General features: G+C 38.4%; 1 protein-coding gene across 1 annotated transcript in view; it reads right to left on the reverse strand.

Moving 5' to 3' along the window:
- rargb (retinoic acid receptor, gamma b) overlaps positions 1 to 17,609 on the reverse strand; it is an 85,027-nt gene that overhangs the window by 54,196 nt on the left and 13,222 nt on the right. The window contains exon 2 of the mRNA XM_067431850.1: positions 5,557 to 5,953. Coding sequence (XP_067287951.1) covers positions 5,557 to 5,713 — 157 coding nt within the window. The 5' untranslated portion in view covers positions 5,714 to 5,953. The remainder of the gene's footprint in view (positions 1 to 5,556; positions 5,954 to 17,609) is intronic.

The raw sequence follows: 17,609 nt of genomic DNA on the forward strand, positions 1-17,609 counted from the left end.
CTCACGCGGTCCGTAACATCATTGTATGCTGTAAATAAAATGTCCTATGCTTGGTATGATAATAAATGCTGCTATAAATAACAGACCAATTCAAATGTTTAAGTGCTTTTATTTTAATTTGTTTGAGTGGTGATGAAATATATTGCTCTTCTAAATTCTTGCCAGCATTTTAAGGAAATACAAGTCTAGAAATGCATCCTAATAACAGCAAAGCAATCATATGGTGTTCTGCAGAGGTCAAAAATGATTATAAACAGTGCATTTTGAAGTGATATATTGTTGAAAACTTAGGTCAGATTAGGACAGCTATTACATCAACACGACATTGCGTTTGTCAAAAGCAGTCGGTAACTCGGCCGGGGATTTTTCCGCGGGTGGTGAGAGACGGACGAAAAAATAACTGACCAGTCCCTGTAACTTAAATGATGGCAATACCTTCCGACCCCACGAGAAACAGTCACCGTCCGAATAGCTTCAGCAACTCCTTCATCACTAACGAAGCGATCTGGAAAATCAAACTTTTCCCGAATTTACCCTGTTTGGAGGGCCACAACATCATGGCCACCAACAAACCCCAGCAAAGACTGTTATTGCTCGGGGCTTTAACTTCTGGATATTCGGCAGCGGTGTCACAATGCAATGAATGGTTTAGTTCCCATCTTTCTCCGCCGCCATTACTGAACTACATCTCAAACTAGCGCTCGACATCAACGTCATCGTTCTCAGCCACTCCCTCTGTTCGCTGATTGGACCGGTAAAAATGTGTTCGGAGAAAACCTAAGACTACACAGCAGTCCCAGACGGAGCACTGAAGGAAAATGAAAATTGAGCGGAAGTACATAGGAGGGCAGAGCCAGGCTAGAAAACAAACACATATTTAACATGAAAACTACATGAAATTACCACTATAACCAGTAGATGTCTGCAGAGGACCACTCATTAGCTGATTTGCCATTTTAATTTCCTTTTATAGTTTTATAGGATTCATTATAAAATGAATATTATAACAAATAGAAATGTTATTGCACTGAAAGGAAAGGTCCCAAAAATGTCCCAAAAATGTCCCAAAGCCTTGTGAATTTAAATCATCAGAGGTGGACAAAGCACATAACTTCATTACCTGAGTAAAAGTAAAAGTACTGCTGGTCAAATATTACTCCGTTACAAGTGAAAGTTGTAAAAACAGATTTTTACTTCAGTAAAAGTACAGAAGTATTTGTTTTCAAAAGTACTTAAGTATAAAAGTAAATTTCCTTTTTTATGCCAACGCATTATTTTATTATTGTTGTATTAATGCACATTATGCCATCATGGTTTAAGCCAGTCAGTGATGCTCCATCTGACATACTAGCATACGACTAACTTAAACTCATTTAAATACTTGTATATAAGTTACAAAGCTCTTTATAAAGCTGCTGTCACTTTAAGGCCGAATGCACAGATCCAATACACTGATACACATCTGATATTCTCCCAACTTTACTCTTCTCTTTCTCCAAGACGTTTATATTTGTAATATTTTATAAGACATGCACCAAGTATATGCCAACTAAACTAATCTTGATTTTTTATAAAAACTGAAACATCCTTTCAAAGTATGGCTATGGGTGCACACACTGTGCCCCAGAACCGTCTTCTTCTATTTTGCTATGAACTGATCAGTGTTCAAAAAAAGTTGGGAAAATGTATATGACCCTTTAAGAGTGATTCCTGACAGACTGTCTGAAACAACAACAACAAAAAACCTTTTAAAGAAGGAAAAAAATCATCCACCGACTTTCAGAGCTGCTGCAGAAACGACTTTCGACCTTGATAGAAATGTAGTGGAGTAACAAGTACGATATTTGTCTTTCAAATGTAGTGAAGTAAAAGTCATACGTTTCCAGAAAAAATAATACTCCAGTAAAGTACAGATACTCAAAAAGTGTACTTAAGTACAGTACTCAAGTAAATGTACTTAGTAACTGTCCATCTCTGCAAATAAATAAATGAACGAACAAACGAACAAACAAACACAAAGCCCAGATTTTACAGTGGATGGGAAACTCTTGAATTCCTCCCACAGAATATAATCTATCAGTAACTGCACACACGCTGTCCTCTGCTTCTGATGTTACGTATTGAGGGATGAGCTGCCAACTGTTCAGTTTAATTTTTAAAGGGCAATGACGCGATTACGAATTAGTGTGCATATTAGCTAATCGCTCATTTTTAGCAGTGCTGGGTGAAAAATTAGAGGGCTAAAGCCTAGTGATGCCCCTGAGCAACATAAACTGTCTTCTACCATTGTTAGTTTGCTCTTTTAGTTCAACGACTGTCATTATACAGCAACAGTTTGAAGAAAATGTTGAGAACATCAGTCTAATGTGTTGTTATTCAGTTATAAACACATTTGACTGTAGAAAGTGGTAAGCTGTAATTTTGAAAATTGATAGTTTACCATGAAAGCCATTTCTGCCTGAATTTTTCTGCAGATTTAAATGGTTTTGTTGGCATAAATGTATTAAAACATAAAAAGATTTAGTTTAGACCATTTTACAGTATGCCGGGGTTTCTTACAGCCACAGAAATGGTGTAAAAGAGGACTGCATGCTTTCAACAGGTTAGATCATTTTTCGTGTCTGCATTGCATACTTTAATAAGTTTCTGGCCTTATTTTTAAGATGGTGAAGGCTTTAAAGAGACTGTCCTGCCCGTCTAGCCCATCTGTCTCTCTCTGTCTGTCTTTCTGTATATTCCCACTCTGAAAGAAGAAAGGATAGATTGATGGATGAGTAGATGTTATCTCTTATTAAATGGAGCTAATGGACCGTCTGTGTATGAAGGCACCACATAATGAGATAATCACATGCGGTGGTGGTTACAGAACTGTTGATGCAACTACTTTTTGTCTCTCATGAAAACAAAAGCAGTATGCCAGATATGATACGTCAAACATCCGCTATGTGTTTTAATTGTGTATTCTTTTCATTGAAATGTAATCTTTCTTCAGTTTGATGGTGTTTTTTTCATGCTCTTAAACTCTTTTCTGGCTATAAATAGACGTTTGTGTTTATTCAACACTGTGTGTGTGTGTGTGTGTGTGTGTGTGTGTGTGTGTGTGTGTGTGTGTGTGTGTGTGTGTGTGTGTGTGTGTGTGTGTGTGTGTGTGTGTGTGTGTGTGTGTGTGTGTGTGTGTGAGTTTTTTTTAGAAAGTAAACTGTGCAGTTTCCTGTGATGGGTTGGTTTAGGGGTTGTGTGTGTGTGTGTGTGTGTGTGTGTGTGTGTGTGTGTGTGTGTGTGTGTGTGTGTGAGTGTGAGTGTGAGTGTGAGTGTGAGTGTGTGTGTGTGTGTGTGTGTGTGTGTGTGTGTGTGTGTGTGTGTGTGTGTGTGTGTGTGTGAAATATCAGAACACAAATGTGTGTAATGACATGGGTATGACACAGGTATTATAAGGAGAGGGTGAAATATGAGGACATTACCCATGTTCCCACTTTTCAAAAGGCTTATAAATCATACAGGAGGAGTTTTTTTTAGAAAGTAAACTGTGCAGTTTCCTGTGATGGGTTGGTTTAGGGGTTGTGTGTGTGTGTGTGTGTGTATGTGTGTGTGTGTGTGTGTGTGTGTGTGTGTGTGTGTGTGTGTTTGTGTGTGTGAGAGTGTGAGTGTGAGTGTGAGTGTGTGTGTGAGTGTGAGTGTGTGTGTGTGTGTGTGTGTGTGTGTGTGTGTGTGTGTGTGTGTGTGTGTGTGTGTGTGTGTGTGTGTGTGTGTGTGTGTGTGTGTGTGTGTGTGTGTGTGTGTGTGAGCCTGTTTATGTGGTTTATGAGGACACAAATTTGTATAACTACATGGGTATTACACTGGTATTACACTATAAATGTGGTTTATGAGGACATATCAAATGTCCCCATAATTCAAATGGCCTTAAAAACATACTAAATGATGTTTTTTTGAAAAAGTAAAAATGCAGAATGTTTCCTGTGATGGGTAGGTTTAGGGGCAGGGGCAGTGTAAGGGGATAGAAAATACGGTTTGTACAGTATAAAAACCATTACGCCTATGGAGAGTCCCTGTAAACCACATAGACCAACGTGTGTGTGTGTGTGTGTGTGTGTGTGTGTGTGTGTGTGTGTGTGTGTGTGTGTGTGTGTGTGTGTGTGTGTGTGTGTGTGTGTGTGTGTGTGTGTGTGTGTGTGTGTGTGTGTGTGTGTGTGTGTGTGTGTGTGTGTGTGTGTGTGTGTGTGTGTGTGTGTGTGTGTGTGTGTGTGTGTGTCTATTACTCCAGGAGGTGGCGACTGACATGTGGTCTGTTTGATACAGCGGATCTGCATGTCTGAACACGACCAACATCAAGAACTAACCCTGAATCACAGCAGAAAACTGCACACTTTCAAATCACACTTTACTGGAAGAACATTAGCCTCATAAATTTTGCTCTTCATTATACCAAAATCAAATGTATATATTTTAAATCAAAAGTTTGGAATAATTAAGAACTTTTACGTTTTTGAAAGAAGTCCCTTCTGCTCACCAAAGCTGCATTTATTCATATGCTATATTTATAAAAAAATAATCAATAATATTAGATATATAATATATTCACATAGAACTGTTTTCTATGTGAATATATGGTAAAGTGTAATTTATTTCTGTGATGAAAGCTGAATTTTCTGCATCATTACTGCAGTCTTCAGTGTCACATGTAGCCTAGAAATCTAGACGCACCCTAGCGGCAGCAAATCTAATTTGCCACGAGTGTCATCTAGCAACTCTCCATAGACTGAAAAAACCAAACTCTGGTCGGGCCAATCACATGGTGTATAGAGTCGGTGAGCGAGGCTTAATATAATGACGGCCGAGTTGCGTTTGCGTGTTTTCTAGTAAACACAGAAACTAATGAACGGCGGTCTTTCGAATCAGCTTTGACCGCGACTCTGGAAGACTTGGAGTTAAGCTTTTCTCTGAGAAAAGAACAAAGAACGGCACTGAAGTCATTCTTAAAAAGGGAAGATGTGTTCGGAGTTTAGCCGACCGGATACGGCGAATGTTTAATCAGTCAGCGAGCTCTGCTTCACCTTCGTTGCTCTGGTTGGTTGTAGCGCTATCCTATCGCGTGCAGAGGGAGTTTGACAGACAACCGTTTATCCGCCCCTCGGATTGAGCTGCCAATGGTGAGTTTCCAGACCAAACATCTTGATGTGGCTCTGGCTTGTCTGGCTATGTCACATGATTTACTGTCCAATATTTAAGCAAAAAAAAAAAAAAATACAAATTTTGCTGCTTTATATATTTTGTACTACCATTCAAAAGTTCAGTGACAGTAATGACATTTATAGTCTTATAAAATATTATTAACGGTTATTAACAGTGAAAACAATGAGAATTATTATGAGCACCAAATCTTTATATTAGAATGATTTCTGAAGGATCATGTGACACTGAAGACTATGCCATATGAAAACGATATCAATAACATAAGAAAAGAAGAAATAGTTTTTTTTGGGCTACATCAGAACAGACACAAACTATTATTTTCAGTGTTATTCATAAGATGGGGTTCTTCTAAAGGCTACTTACACAGAGCTGCCATCTCTTTGGGAAGGTCTGCCCCAAATCGTCCAAAGAGGCTGCCATTGGCCAGGAGATCAAAAGGGGAGTGGTTTCGCATCGAACTGAAGGCAAAGGGGTAGAACCCTGTCATATGACTCACAGGCCTCTCCCTATTGGTTGCCATTTTGATGATGGCGCTCCTCCAGCCCAAAGACGGTCCTATCGTTGAGATGATGATCTGTCTCCTATCACTATCTTGCTTCTCACTTTGGAGCTTTTAATTAAAATAATTATTTTACAAAACTATGCGCTAATCATAAATCCATGATAAACATTTTTTGGTTTGCGTAGCACTGATTTGGAGGGAAGATGAACTCAGCGAGTGATCCAAAATTGATGAACAACAATAAAATCCAACAGGTCCCTGCAGAAAAACACAAAAGGGGAAAAAGTGTTTAAAACACTCATGTAATAGTACAACAAACAAAAACATTTAAATAGAAATTAGTCCATTAAATATGCCAGCTGTTCCTAAATTCACATTTTCACTCTCTCTCTCTCTCTCTACATTGCATAGGATGTTTCAAACTGAATTGCAGAAAGAAAGGAAAAATCCTATCTGACCGTTCAGATTGAAAGACATTTCCAAAGAATCTAATATTTCAATCTGATCTCAGACCACATATGAATGTGGTTTGGAAGGGCTTTGGAAAAGCCAGATTTCATGTGGTTTTCTGCTGTTTGGACTGTAAACAATTAAATGGATTTGAGCTGGATAAGCCAAAAAAAAAAAAAAAAAAAAAATTCTGCCTGCCCTAGCAAAGACTTTTTACAAATTATTTTTGTCATTTAGATGATAAAAAGTAGAGAAATGACATGAACCTGAGGAAAAGTGGGTTTGATATAAAGAAAGCAGGCTGGACCTGAATCCACTTTTCTAGCCTCGAGCACCGAGTCCGTCTGATGCATACTTCCATACTTGTAGGTGAAAATCAGTATGTGAGATGGATATGTCCGACTTTACAGTGCTCATAAAACAGCAGGCAAAAAGTTCCCAGATGACCTACTACTGCACATCTGATGGACACTTTACTATCCCATGAGGCCACGGGAGTGGATTTGTGAATGACAGTGAAGCTACGCAAGTTAGTGGATGTCCGAATGTCATTCATCACACACATACTTAACAGAAAATCATTTTTTAATGCTTGTGAATCAAGTTTAAAACCTAATGATGCACCTACTATATTGCATGCGATTTTGGATGCAGCGCGTGGCTCAAGTCACAACAAAACACTCGAGACATATGACATAAATGATATATTTATGGAAAGAAACCACTCAGATTCTTGATTTAAAGGGATAGTTCACGCTAAAATGAAAATGATCCCTTGATTTACTCCCTCAAGCCATTTTACGTGTATATGACTTTCTTCTTTCAGTCAAGCACATATGGAGTTATTTTAATATCTGGGCTCATCCAAGCTTTATAATGGGAATGAATGGTGAATCGAGATTTTGAAGCCCAAAAAAGTACATCCATCCATCATAAAAGTAATCCATACGACTTCAGGGGGTTAATAAAGGCCTTTATAACTTTATAAACTATAATCACTAGCTTTCGGTAATGTCCATACGCGAGTCTAGTTCCAGCGGATGAGTGACCTCTGACCCAATGTATGTACACTCTAAAAAAAATTGAGTTTATTGGAACGAAAAAAATAAATTATAAAATGAAGGAAATTGGTTTAATAAATACAAACTCAAAATATTATTGTTTCTGAACCACATCAATTTTTTTATAAATCATGAAAATTGCACAATTTCACTCTGTGATTACAAATAAAACACACACAATTAAACAACATTCTTACAACATATTTTAATAATATTTAAATAAAGGTTGTCAAATCTCTTAAAATGTTCATTGTATTAACTCAAAATTTTATTTCAATGAACTCAAAATTAGTCAATAACTCAACCAGATAACATTTTTAAAAATGATTTTTTTACAGTGTACGATATCGTAAGCTCAGGTGAGAGTCGACGTCTCTCGCGGTTTAAACAACAAACTCAAGCTCCTCCCACATTTCTCTTTGTTGTTTTAAACTTCTCATTCGTGTGTTGTTTTGCTCTATCCTCTGCACTTCCGCATTGGTCAGTGTGTCATGCGTCGGGTCAAAGGTCACTCTTCCGCCGGACTCCCATACGGACATTACCGAAAGCCAGTGATTATAGTTAATAAAGTTATAAATATGGATATTTTTCTTACACAAACGGATGGCTTTGCTTCAGAAGGCCTTTATTGACACACTGGAGCCGTATGGATTACTTTTATGATGGATGGATGCACTTTTTTGGGCTTCAATCAAAGTCTCAGTTACCATTCACCTTCATTATAAAGCATGGAAAAGCCAGGATATTATTTAATATAACTGTTCAGCAGAATGAAGAAAGTCATATACACCTAGGATGGCTTGAAGGAGAGTAAATTATGGGTGGACTAACCCTTTAAGTTTGAGATTTTGAGCGACTAATTTTGACAGATAAGAAATTTTACCTTGAAGAGATATAAAGACAAAACAGCGTAATCAAACAGACATGACGCCACTTGGCTTTAGCGAGAAACACTGTGAAAGAAATTGAAAGCCAACAAACAGATGAAATGAGGGGGAGAAACAGAGCGGGTCTCTTGTTGGGGCATTCATTTGAACGGCCTCCAAGCCATGAAGTGATTCCAGGCAATGCCATATGATTTAAATCAGAGACACAGCTCAATAAAGCTGCCTCTGTTCTACTGCCACATGCCCAGGGTGGAGGGCACCCGGCGCTCAACAACCCCTCCTTCTGCCTCCATCAGGACTTGATGGAAACTTCCAGAGCACAAACCATAAATGGTGAGGCCGACGTTCCATATCTTCATACAGATTACAAACATTAATTACAAATGTCCATAACCCACATGCATGACTGTAAGGCGTGCATCTTTAAAATCCAGGTCTAGCTGTTTTGCATACAAGACTTTCAGTTTATTATAGTAAGGAGGAGTGCCCATGGTTTTTACTTTAAATGTACACCTTTTTGCATTATTATATTTAAACTAAGACACAAGTTCACTCCTTTCAGTCTTATGAGTAGACTATTCTCTCTCTGTCCTTCTCTTTGTGTCTGTGTCTCTATTTTAATTGCAGTCTGTTGCTCTGTGTTCATTTTGGAGCAGAGCTGCAGTAAACTGTTCCACATGTGAGGCCTGTGCAGAATGGCCATGTTTCAGAACGCGTTAAAACTCAGTCCTGCTCTGATCATACACAGGCAAACACAGAAATACACCTCGCCGCCGCATGTACTGTTCTGAGCGGCCTATATGACCTGTTTAATATCTATTAAAGCCCCAAATCTGAAGTCCTTAAATCTTCCCCATCCCTCCCTCTTTGACTCGTGTCCTCTGAAAATCCCCCTGCTTGACATGTTTTCGTCTTCAGCGGTTTCTTCGTCTTATTCAGGATGACAGTTTTCAAGATGTTTTCAACAAAGCGATGAGAAGAGCAATCATAAAAAAATAGAACAGGATGAAAGAAAACAATGAGGATGTATTTTCAAAAAGAGTGGGAAAAATTTCAAGCATGGAGTAAGAAAAAGAAAGAAAGAAAGAAAGAAAGAAAGAAAGAAAGAAAGAAAGAAAGAAAGAAAGAAAGAAAGAAAGAAAGAAAGAAAGAAAGAAAGAAAGAAAGAAAGAAAGAAAGAAAGAAAGAAAGAAAGAAAGAAAGAAAGAAGGTAAGTAAGTTAGGGGAGAAAGCACTGTATGGAAAACTAGAAAATTAAACAGAATCCCCATTAAGGACAAAAAGTGATTGAAATGAGAATGAAAGAGTAAATGGAAGTGGAAAAAGCAAAGGCAGGAATGAAACATTCCTCTCTTGTGCAGTAGTTGCTCATTAATTAGATACACATTGGGCATAAGGAGAAGAGAAGTCTAGTGAGTGTGTGTGTGTGTGTGTATGTGTATGTGTGTGTATGTGTGTGTGTGCGTGTGTGCGTGTGTGTATGAGCCCTTGCAGCATATAAAATGCAAAGGTTTCATTTTCACCAGTAAAACGGCAAAATAATGAGCAGCTATGCAGGAGGCATGCCTATACGGGTTAATGACTTGTAATCAAAATGTACCCAGTATTCACCCAGAGTCTACCATACATTTCATTTGTTATACCGTAACCAAACCCAACCCCCTAAAACTAACCCTTAATAATAACTGTGTAGCATTTTTTAATTAGACATTATTTGTCTATTATGGAAGGACTACGAACAGCCGGATCCCTGACAATAAGAAACAGCTTGAAAACTCTGAAAGCTCACCTCTGTATCTTGCTGACAACTACATAATAAATATAACAATAATAAATATAGCTGCAAGCAGCAATTATCATGCGCAAGCACAATGGAAGCAAACAAAGAAGCTAGCAGCAGACCAACTGCAACAATGAGCAGACTAAAGACATTTGGAGACAATTTTAAGCAAAAAGGTTGAAAAACCATAAATACATTGAGTTGTATAGAGACAATATCATGTTTTGTTTAATTATAAGACCGCGAAGTGGCTCAGTCCCTCCACTTGTTGTGTATCCCCCATACATTAGCTTGTCAAATTTGGTGAAAATATTTAGATGTTATAGAGATTTGTAATTAATAGCATATAAAAAAGACCCCACAACTGACTTTGACTTTGCATTTTTTTGCCTTACTATCAAAATTCGGACATTTGGCCATATCCATTTAGTCAACCTGCTATGTTTCCAATTTTCCTAAAGTGGTTTCATCTAAACGGTTTTGAATATATTCACGAAAGTGTTTAAATGCTAAATCACAACGTTGAAAAAAACATAATGCGAAACCTAGCATGTTTGGTATCATTGGTCTCAGCAAGGATTCAGTATACTAAGGATAGATTCATTCATTCACCATCAGAAATAGCTTTTTTTGTATCTCCGGACCAGTAGGTGGTACTGCACAGAAACGCAGCTTGTAGCCTCAGGTCTTCCTTGTGATGATATGTACCAAATTACTGTATATAACCTCTCTGAATAGATTTAGCATGTTATTGAATATTCCAATGTTAATGTGTTTTGGTCTTGGCAGATTAGATCTGCTTCGCTACTGATACGAGCTGGACTTGCTATTACTAATAGATACACAGACACGCTGCATTAATAAACATACATAAACATACATAAAAACCATATCAGATCTAGGCAGGTGGAACTGGGGGAGGTGGAGGGTTTCCGATGAACTCTGATGGTGTGTAGCAAATTCACAACAAACAGCTAAAAAAAATCCTGTTTTGTTTTTTTATAAGATATTACCTATCAGTCTGCGCAGTATACAATTTCATGACTGGACTAGATTGATGTATATTTCTGTCATTTATCAGACAACAATTCCCTGCCATTGAAGGAAACTCATTTTAGAGGGTGCTTATACGTATCATCTGAAGAGTACAGAACCCCCAGATCAAAACACAGGCGAAGAAGAAGCAGCAACAAGCGATAGCATATGTAACCATATACAGATGTAAAATAGCATGATCATCAACATTGAACATCATATATGTCTAATGTTACTGAATGAAATGTCGAGCCAGGACGAGCTACAGGACTGTGAAGCTTATTCTTGATCTACCCCATCTGTGTTTTGATCATCGCTTTTTGATAAAATTCTCAGCTTTTTGTTCAAAATGTTGCTTTTTTATTAAACTTACCCACATTCAAGTGTTGATAAAAGAAAGTATGAAGCTAGAATAAAACAGGATTTTATTTAAAAGAAGAGGGTCTGTTCTTTCTTTTGATATATTTATACAACAAAATATTCTGGGGGCCATGAAAATTTGGTGAAAATGATCAAAAATGATTTTGGTTGCTGGCTGGCATTTCTTTTTTTTAAATGCTGGTTAAAGGGTTAATTAAAGGATAAAGTCGGTACGTCCACCTAAATCACTTTCCAACGTGATCGAATCACAGAGCAGTGCAAGATGAGCATTTGTGGTTTAAAACTAGACTTTAAAAAAAAAAAAAATGTCTGCTCATTTTGCTAGATAAGACCCTTATTCCTCGTCTGGGATCGCGTAGAGCTCTTTGAAGCTGCATTGAAACTGCAACGCGTATCTTCAGCCTGTTAAAGTCCACTATAAGGAGAAAAATCCTGAAAGGTTTTCCTCAAAAACCTTCATTTCTTTTCGACTGAAGAAAAAGAAAGACATCTTTGATGATATGGGGGTGAGTAAATTATGAAGACATTTTAATACAGTCATGAACTAATAATTTAAGACATTTTTCCACGCACATACACTTACTATAAGCTATTAAGTTCCATTACCCATGCTCAGCTTCTAGTTTCTGTGTTCTTTTCATCCAACACAAGCCCTAGCCTCCAGATGGACACGTGCTGTAGGGTCTGTCTGTCCTGTGGCACTCGGCAGGGTGCACACCTTTACACTGTCAACAAAAGCGCCTGTGTGCCCTGCCTCAATGCTGCCTTCATGGGTCTGCTCTCATTTACCAGCGTGAACCGAGAGAGAGGGTAATGAGGAAATGCCCACAAACTCTCTGTGATGCAATTCTGGCCAAATTTTGATCTTGCATAAGGATCGATAATCAATACTAAAGGTCTGGACAAAACTAAAAATGTTTTCCTATCAATTCATCCTTCATGAAAATGGTTTCAATTCATGTTACTTAACATGAGGAAAATCAGATATTTGCCTTGGTTTTCAGAAAGGCGGCACCACAAAGTTGTGTGAACTCGATTCGAGACACCCTTTTTGGCCAACAGTTCAGTCAGCAGCTTGGTCTCCTCAAATCTGCACTCTTAAAAATAAAGGTTATTTTAATATGGGTCCATGAAGAACCTTTAAAATCCACAAAACCGTTCCATGGCACAAAAGGTTCTTTATAAAAGGCTTATTTAGCTTATTTTAATGTTCAAACTCAGAAAAAAAGAACTGTTCACTGAAAGTTACAAAATAGTTCTTCAATGGCATCACTGTGAAAATCCCCTTTCAGAACCTTTTATTTGTGTGTGTACTCTTACTGTTACCAAAGATCCCCAGCTGCTCAATCAGGCAACTGTATCATCTCATCAGCTTGTCCCCCTCATATGAAACTCAAGGGTCCCTATGGCATTCACAATTTACAGAAATAAAGGAACAGGAAGTCATTCATGTCCAATGAGACTTGGTGACATGGCAACATGAGCAGATGAGACAGTTGGAGATATCACAAAGTTAACTTAATTCAACTTCACAAACGCAGACACTGAAGCTCACTTTATCACCATATCACAGAGATGGACATCACAGCCAGGCATGAAGACAAGGGCCCCATCATACACCCGGCGCAAAAGAGTTTTTTGCTAGTTTCAGCCTGATGTAGTTCTCATTTCCATGTCCAGCGCCATGTTTAAATACGCACCGCCGCATCTGTTCCCCCATCAGTGTGTTTGTTTGTGTGTGTGTGTGTGTGTGTGTGTGTGTGTGTGTGTGTGTGTGTGTGTGTGTGTGTGTGTGTGTGTGTGTGTGTGTGTGTGTGTGTGTGTGTGTGTGTGTGTGTGTGTGTGTGTGTGTGTGTGTGTGTGTGTGTGTGTGCGTGCGTGCGTGCGTGCGTGCGTGCGTGCGTGCGTGCGTGCGTGCGTGCGTGCGTGCGTGTGTGTGTGTGTGTGTTCCCCCATGGGCATCTGGTCTAAACCAGGAGTGTTCAGGAGCATTGTGGAGCGTTGCTATTATGAGGAACTGAAAACCACTGACCATTGACCAACACACACCTGCTCTAAAGTCAATAGTGCAGTATTTTTTTAGTTATTTAAAGGGTGTGTTAGTAATATGAGCCTATAAGCGGTGTACAACATGCATACACTCTGCTTATTACACACACAAGATCACACAGCAGCACACACACATTTTTAAATATAAAAAATAAAAGGATAAAAACACAAATGTGACTCATTAAGAGACGAGGGACGACCCTTTTAGATCATGTGCCTGGCATGTCGACAATTTTTTCATGTTGTTAAACTAGCAAAAGTGGATTTGGACACACCCCAAGTGCACCTGCGTCACTACTGTACTGTGTCAAAACTACTTGGGACTAAATTGTCCCACTTTTTAGTGTATCAAAGTATACTTTTCAGTAGTTTACTAGTTTACAACTAAGTTTTCTGTTTGTACTGCAACTACACTACAAGTGAACTTATACTGATAGTTTACTAGTCAAATACTTATAGCACTTTTTTTAGTTTATGAAAGTACATTTTTGTAGTAAACTCCCAGTAAACTAGTAGTTTAGCTTTTATTTTTAAGTATACTTTTCTCAGTGAGCATGACATCGTACTTACAGTACTATTTCTATAATATTTTTGCACTCTAAGGGCCAGATTTATCAAACAGGGCAAATTAGTGTGAGTGCAATTTTGCTTTAAATCACACGTTATGTATGACACAAATTAAAGAACCAATGCATAATGACCAACGCAATCTACCAGTTAGCGTCTGGTTTAAGACGGTTTTTTTTTTTTTTTTTTTTGCTCTGTAAATAATATCGCAAACACCAGTAAATTGACGATTTACCAAATTCTCCTAGACTGACACCGACTAGAATAAAGTCGTTATTTTGTTAGTCTTTTTTTTTTTTTTTGCACAAAAAGTATTCTCGCCTCTTCATAACATTAAGGTTGAACCGCTGGAGTCACATGGACTATTTTGTCGATGTCTTTACTGCCTTTCTGGGCCTTGAAAGTGCTAATTATTTATGTTAATTATGTTAATTCTTAAATTGCTGTATATGGAGGGGTCAGAAAGCTCTCGGATTTAATCAAAAATATCTTTATTTGTGTTCTGAAGATGAACAAAGGTCTTACGGGTTGGGAACGACATGGGGGAGAGGAATTAATGACAGACTTCACATTTTTGGCTGAACTAACCCTTTAAGTGGAATTGTAAGTACATTACTGAGAAGTACATACATGTTATTTTTAGGTTAAAAGAAGTATACTAATATCATACTGGAATAAACTTGTTTTTTTGTAAGGGTCCTCCTCATGAACAAAAACTAAAGCTAAAATAAACCAGACTATTACTCTTCTCTCTGCCTTATACTACTTCTCCTTAAAAAATAGTATTGGCGTGAGAATTGCATCTGTAAACCCCTTTGGATGAAAGTGTCTGCTAAATGACCAATGGCACAACATGTTTGGCTTGATTTATTTATTTGTTTGTTTGTTTGTTTATTTATTTATTTATTTGCTTGTTTGTTTGTGTGTGTGTGTGTGTGTGTGTGTGTGTGTGTGTGTGTGTGTGTGTGTGTGTGTGTGTGTGTGTGTGTGTGTGTGTGTGTGTGTGTGTGTGTGTGTGTGTGTGTGTGTGTGTGTGTGTGTGTGTGTGTGTGTGTGTGTGTGTGTGTGTGTGTGTGTGTGTCTAAATAGACAATCCTTCCTTATCTAAAATCTAAATTGTGATTTGGATATAAAGTATATAAAGTTTCACACTCCATCATTTTGTGAATATATACCAAACTTTTTGGTAACTTTTTTCAAATGTGGTATAACAATATAGTTAACAAATCAGCAGCCCAATGTAAATATGAATGCATTATATTTATGAATGCATTTGTTGGATGCCAACCTGAAAACTGTAAAGACTGTGGTTATATCAAAATTCGTCTGTTTTTTTGTTTTGTTTGTTTTTTTAGCTTCCTGACCAGCCCAACACAGCAACCAACGGCGTGAATTGTAGGTGGGACTTTCTGTTTGGCTGACCCATTAAAGACTTTGGCAGTGTCCAGGAAACTTATGTGAAAATAATATTTTTTTGCATTTTGTGATGTTATATAAAGGCACAGCAATTACAAACGGTTCAATAAGGTTTAAACGTTTTCATAACAGTGATGCGCTCTTTGAATGCAATCCAAAAGCCACACAATACATAACCCATTTAACAGACTGTTAATTGCTCTGAAGTCTTCATAGAATCACCTTAATTTATGACTTTGAGTAGGAACATCCAATTAGCTGTAAAAATGGCGTTTTGGATTCGGTCTGCCACGTCTAGTGCATAATAAAAGAGTGAGGAGAGAATTTTAATAGCTTTCCTGGCCAAAAAAATACGCAATTGCCATAGACACATAAACTGCATGTGTTAATTTAACTTCTGTGGAAATCTGACAAAGAAATGACATTATAACACACTGTATGTAATACCCTGGCACAAAGGGTATGAATTCTTCAAAGCAACCTTTTCAGTAAATGAACACATGATAAAAATGTTCATGAACTGCTCTCTTTGGATTTGAGCATTGCTGCTTGAGTAGAAAACTTCAAAATGAAATGATTTGATCCACTTTGAACGTGGATTTTAAAAAGGTCTACTCAGCACCTGGTCATGGCCATGTGTGACATACGCTGACATTGCTCCAGGTTCGAGAGCTCGTCTTTGATGTGTGCTAATGAATGGGGTTTGGCACCTCCAACAAGAGCCCTGCAGTTCCCCAAAGAAACGATGAACAGCCACAACGGCAAAACATGTCTGGAAAAACATGAACTAAGAGGGAATAATTACGTTGCTGAAATATGAGCCATAAATCAAGGTGCCTTGAGGGAGGTTGTGAACTTCAAACCAAAGGATGTGGTGCATTAAAACACAGACATATTAACACACATATGCAAGGCAGGGATTTTCACATGCATGCCTATGGGCTCACCAAATACAGATGGCAATTATTGTACACAAGCGTGCATGTGTCAAAACTGAGACTCTGAGTCACATATTTCATAAAAGCGGCGTGTTTAAATGCCCGCGCACGCAGGTGTGAGACTGCTCATGAATGTTTTTACACTCTATTCACAGCATGTGCAGCCTTTAAGGCTTTAAATTTTACAGGTACCGCTCCAAACTTAAAGCAAAAACGTAAAGATGCGGGTAATGGCTTAAATTTCCATCCTCTAATAAATTGGAACACAAGACTTTTCTCTCTCTAAAATATTTTTATGCGTGCGGTCACTGTTGGTGCACAATAACTTCAATTTATGAACGTCATTATGTCGTTGGCTGTGTAGTAAAAAGTGGGCCGAATATGCGTAAATATTCTTAATGGCCCTAGTATTGTATAAGGTTAGTAGACACTAGTACAGAGCTCATTATATGTGAGTTAAACCATGAACATGTTTATACAGTTGGCTATTTAATAACACTGTATCAAAGCGTTCTTACATAAAAAGTATGTCTTTATCCTGACACTGCTGCATTGACTACCCAGCCAACAGGGAACATTCTCAGACCTTCAGCTAACGTTCTCTCGAGGTTCTCTCAAAGTTCTGAACAAACGCTTCTCCAGTAACGTTATAGAGGGTTCGTTCGTTCATTGATGGAATTTTCCATGTTTTCACTGTTATACTAGCCTAGAAATCTATAGACGCACCCTAGCGGCAGCAAATCTAATCTGCCCGCGAGTGTCGTCTAGCAACTCTCAATACCCTTCTGAGCTGTATTCGCCTAACTCTTGCCGGGCCAATCACATCGTGTATAGAGTAGGTGGGCGGGGCCATAATGACGACGGCCGAGTTGCGTTTGCGTGCTTCTAGTAAACACAGAAACTGGCGAACAGCGGCGGTCTTTTCGAATCAGCTCTGACCGCGACTCTGGAAGACTTGGAGTTAAGCTTTTCTCTGAGAAAAGAACAAAGAACGGCACTGAAGTCATTCTTAAAAAGGGAAGATGTGTTCGGAGTTTAGCCGACCGGATACGGCGAATGTTTAATCTGTCAACGAGCTCCGCTTCACCTTCGTTGCTCTGGTTGGTTGTAGCGCTATCCTATCGTGTGCAGAGGGAGTTTGAAAGACAACCGTTTATCCGCCCCTCGGATTGAGCTGCCAATGGTGAGTTTCCAGACCAAACATCTTGATGTGGGTCTGGCTTGTCAGGCTAGTGTTATACAGTATGGGCACTATTACGCATCTTCTGAAAAACGTCAGAATTTTCTGATCAAAACAGATGAAGAAGAAGCAGAAATAAGTGATAGCTTGTGTTAGCTTCACTTCCTGCC

This window comes from Pseudorasbora parva, chromosome 22 (assembly GCF_024679245.1).
Source record: "Pseudorasbora parva isolate DD20220531a chromosome 22, ASM2467924v1, whole genome shotgun sequence".
NCBI classification, from domain to species: Eukaryota; Metazoa; Chordata; class Actinopteri; order Cypriniformes; family Gobionidae; genus Pseudorasbora; species Pseudorasbora parva.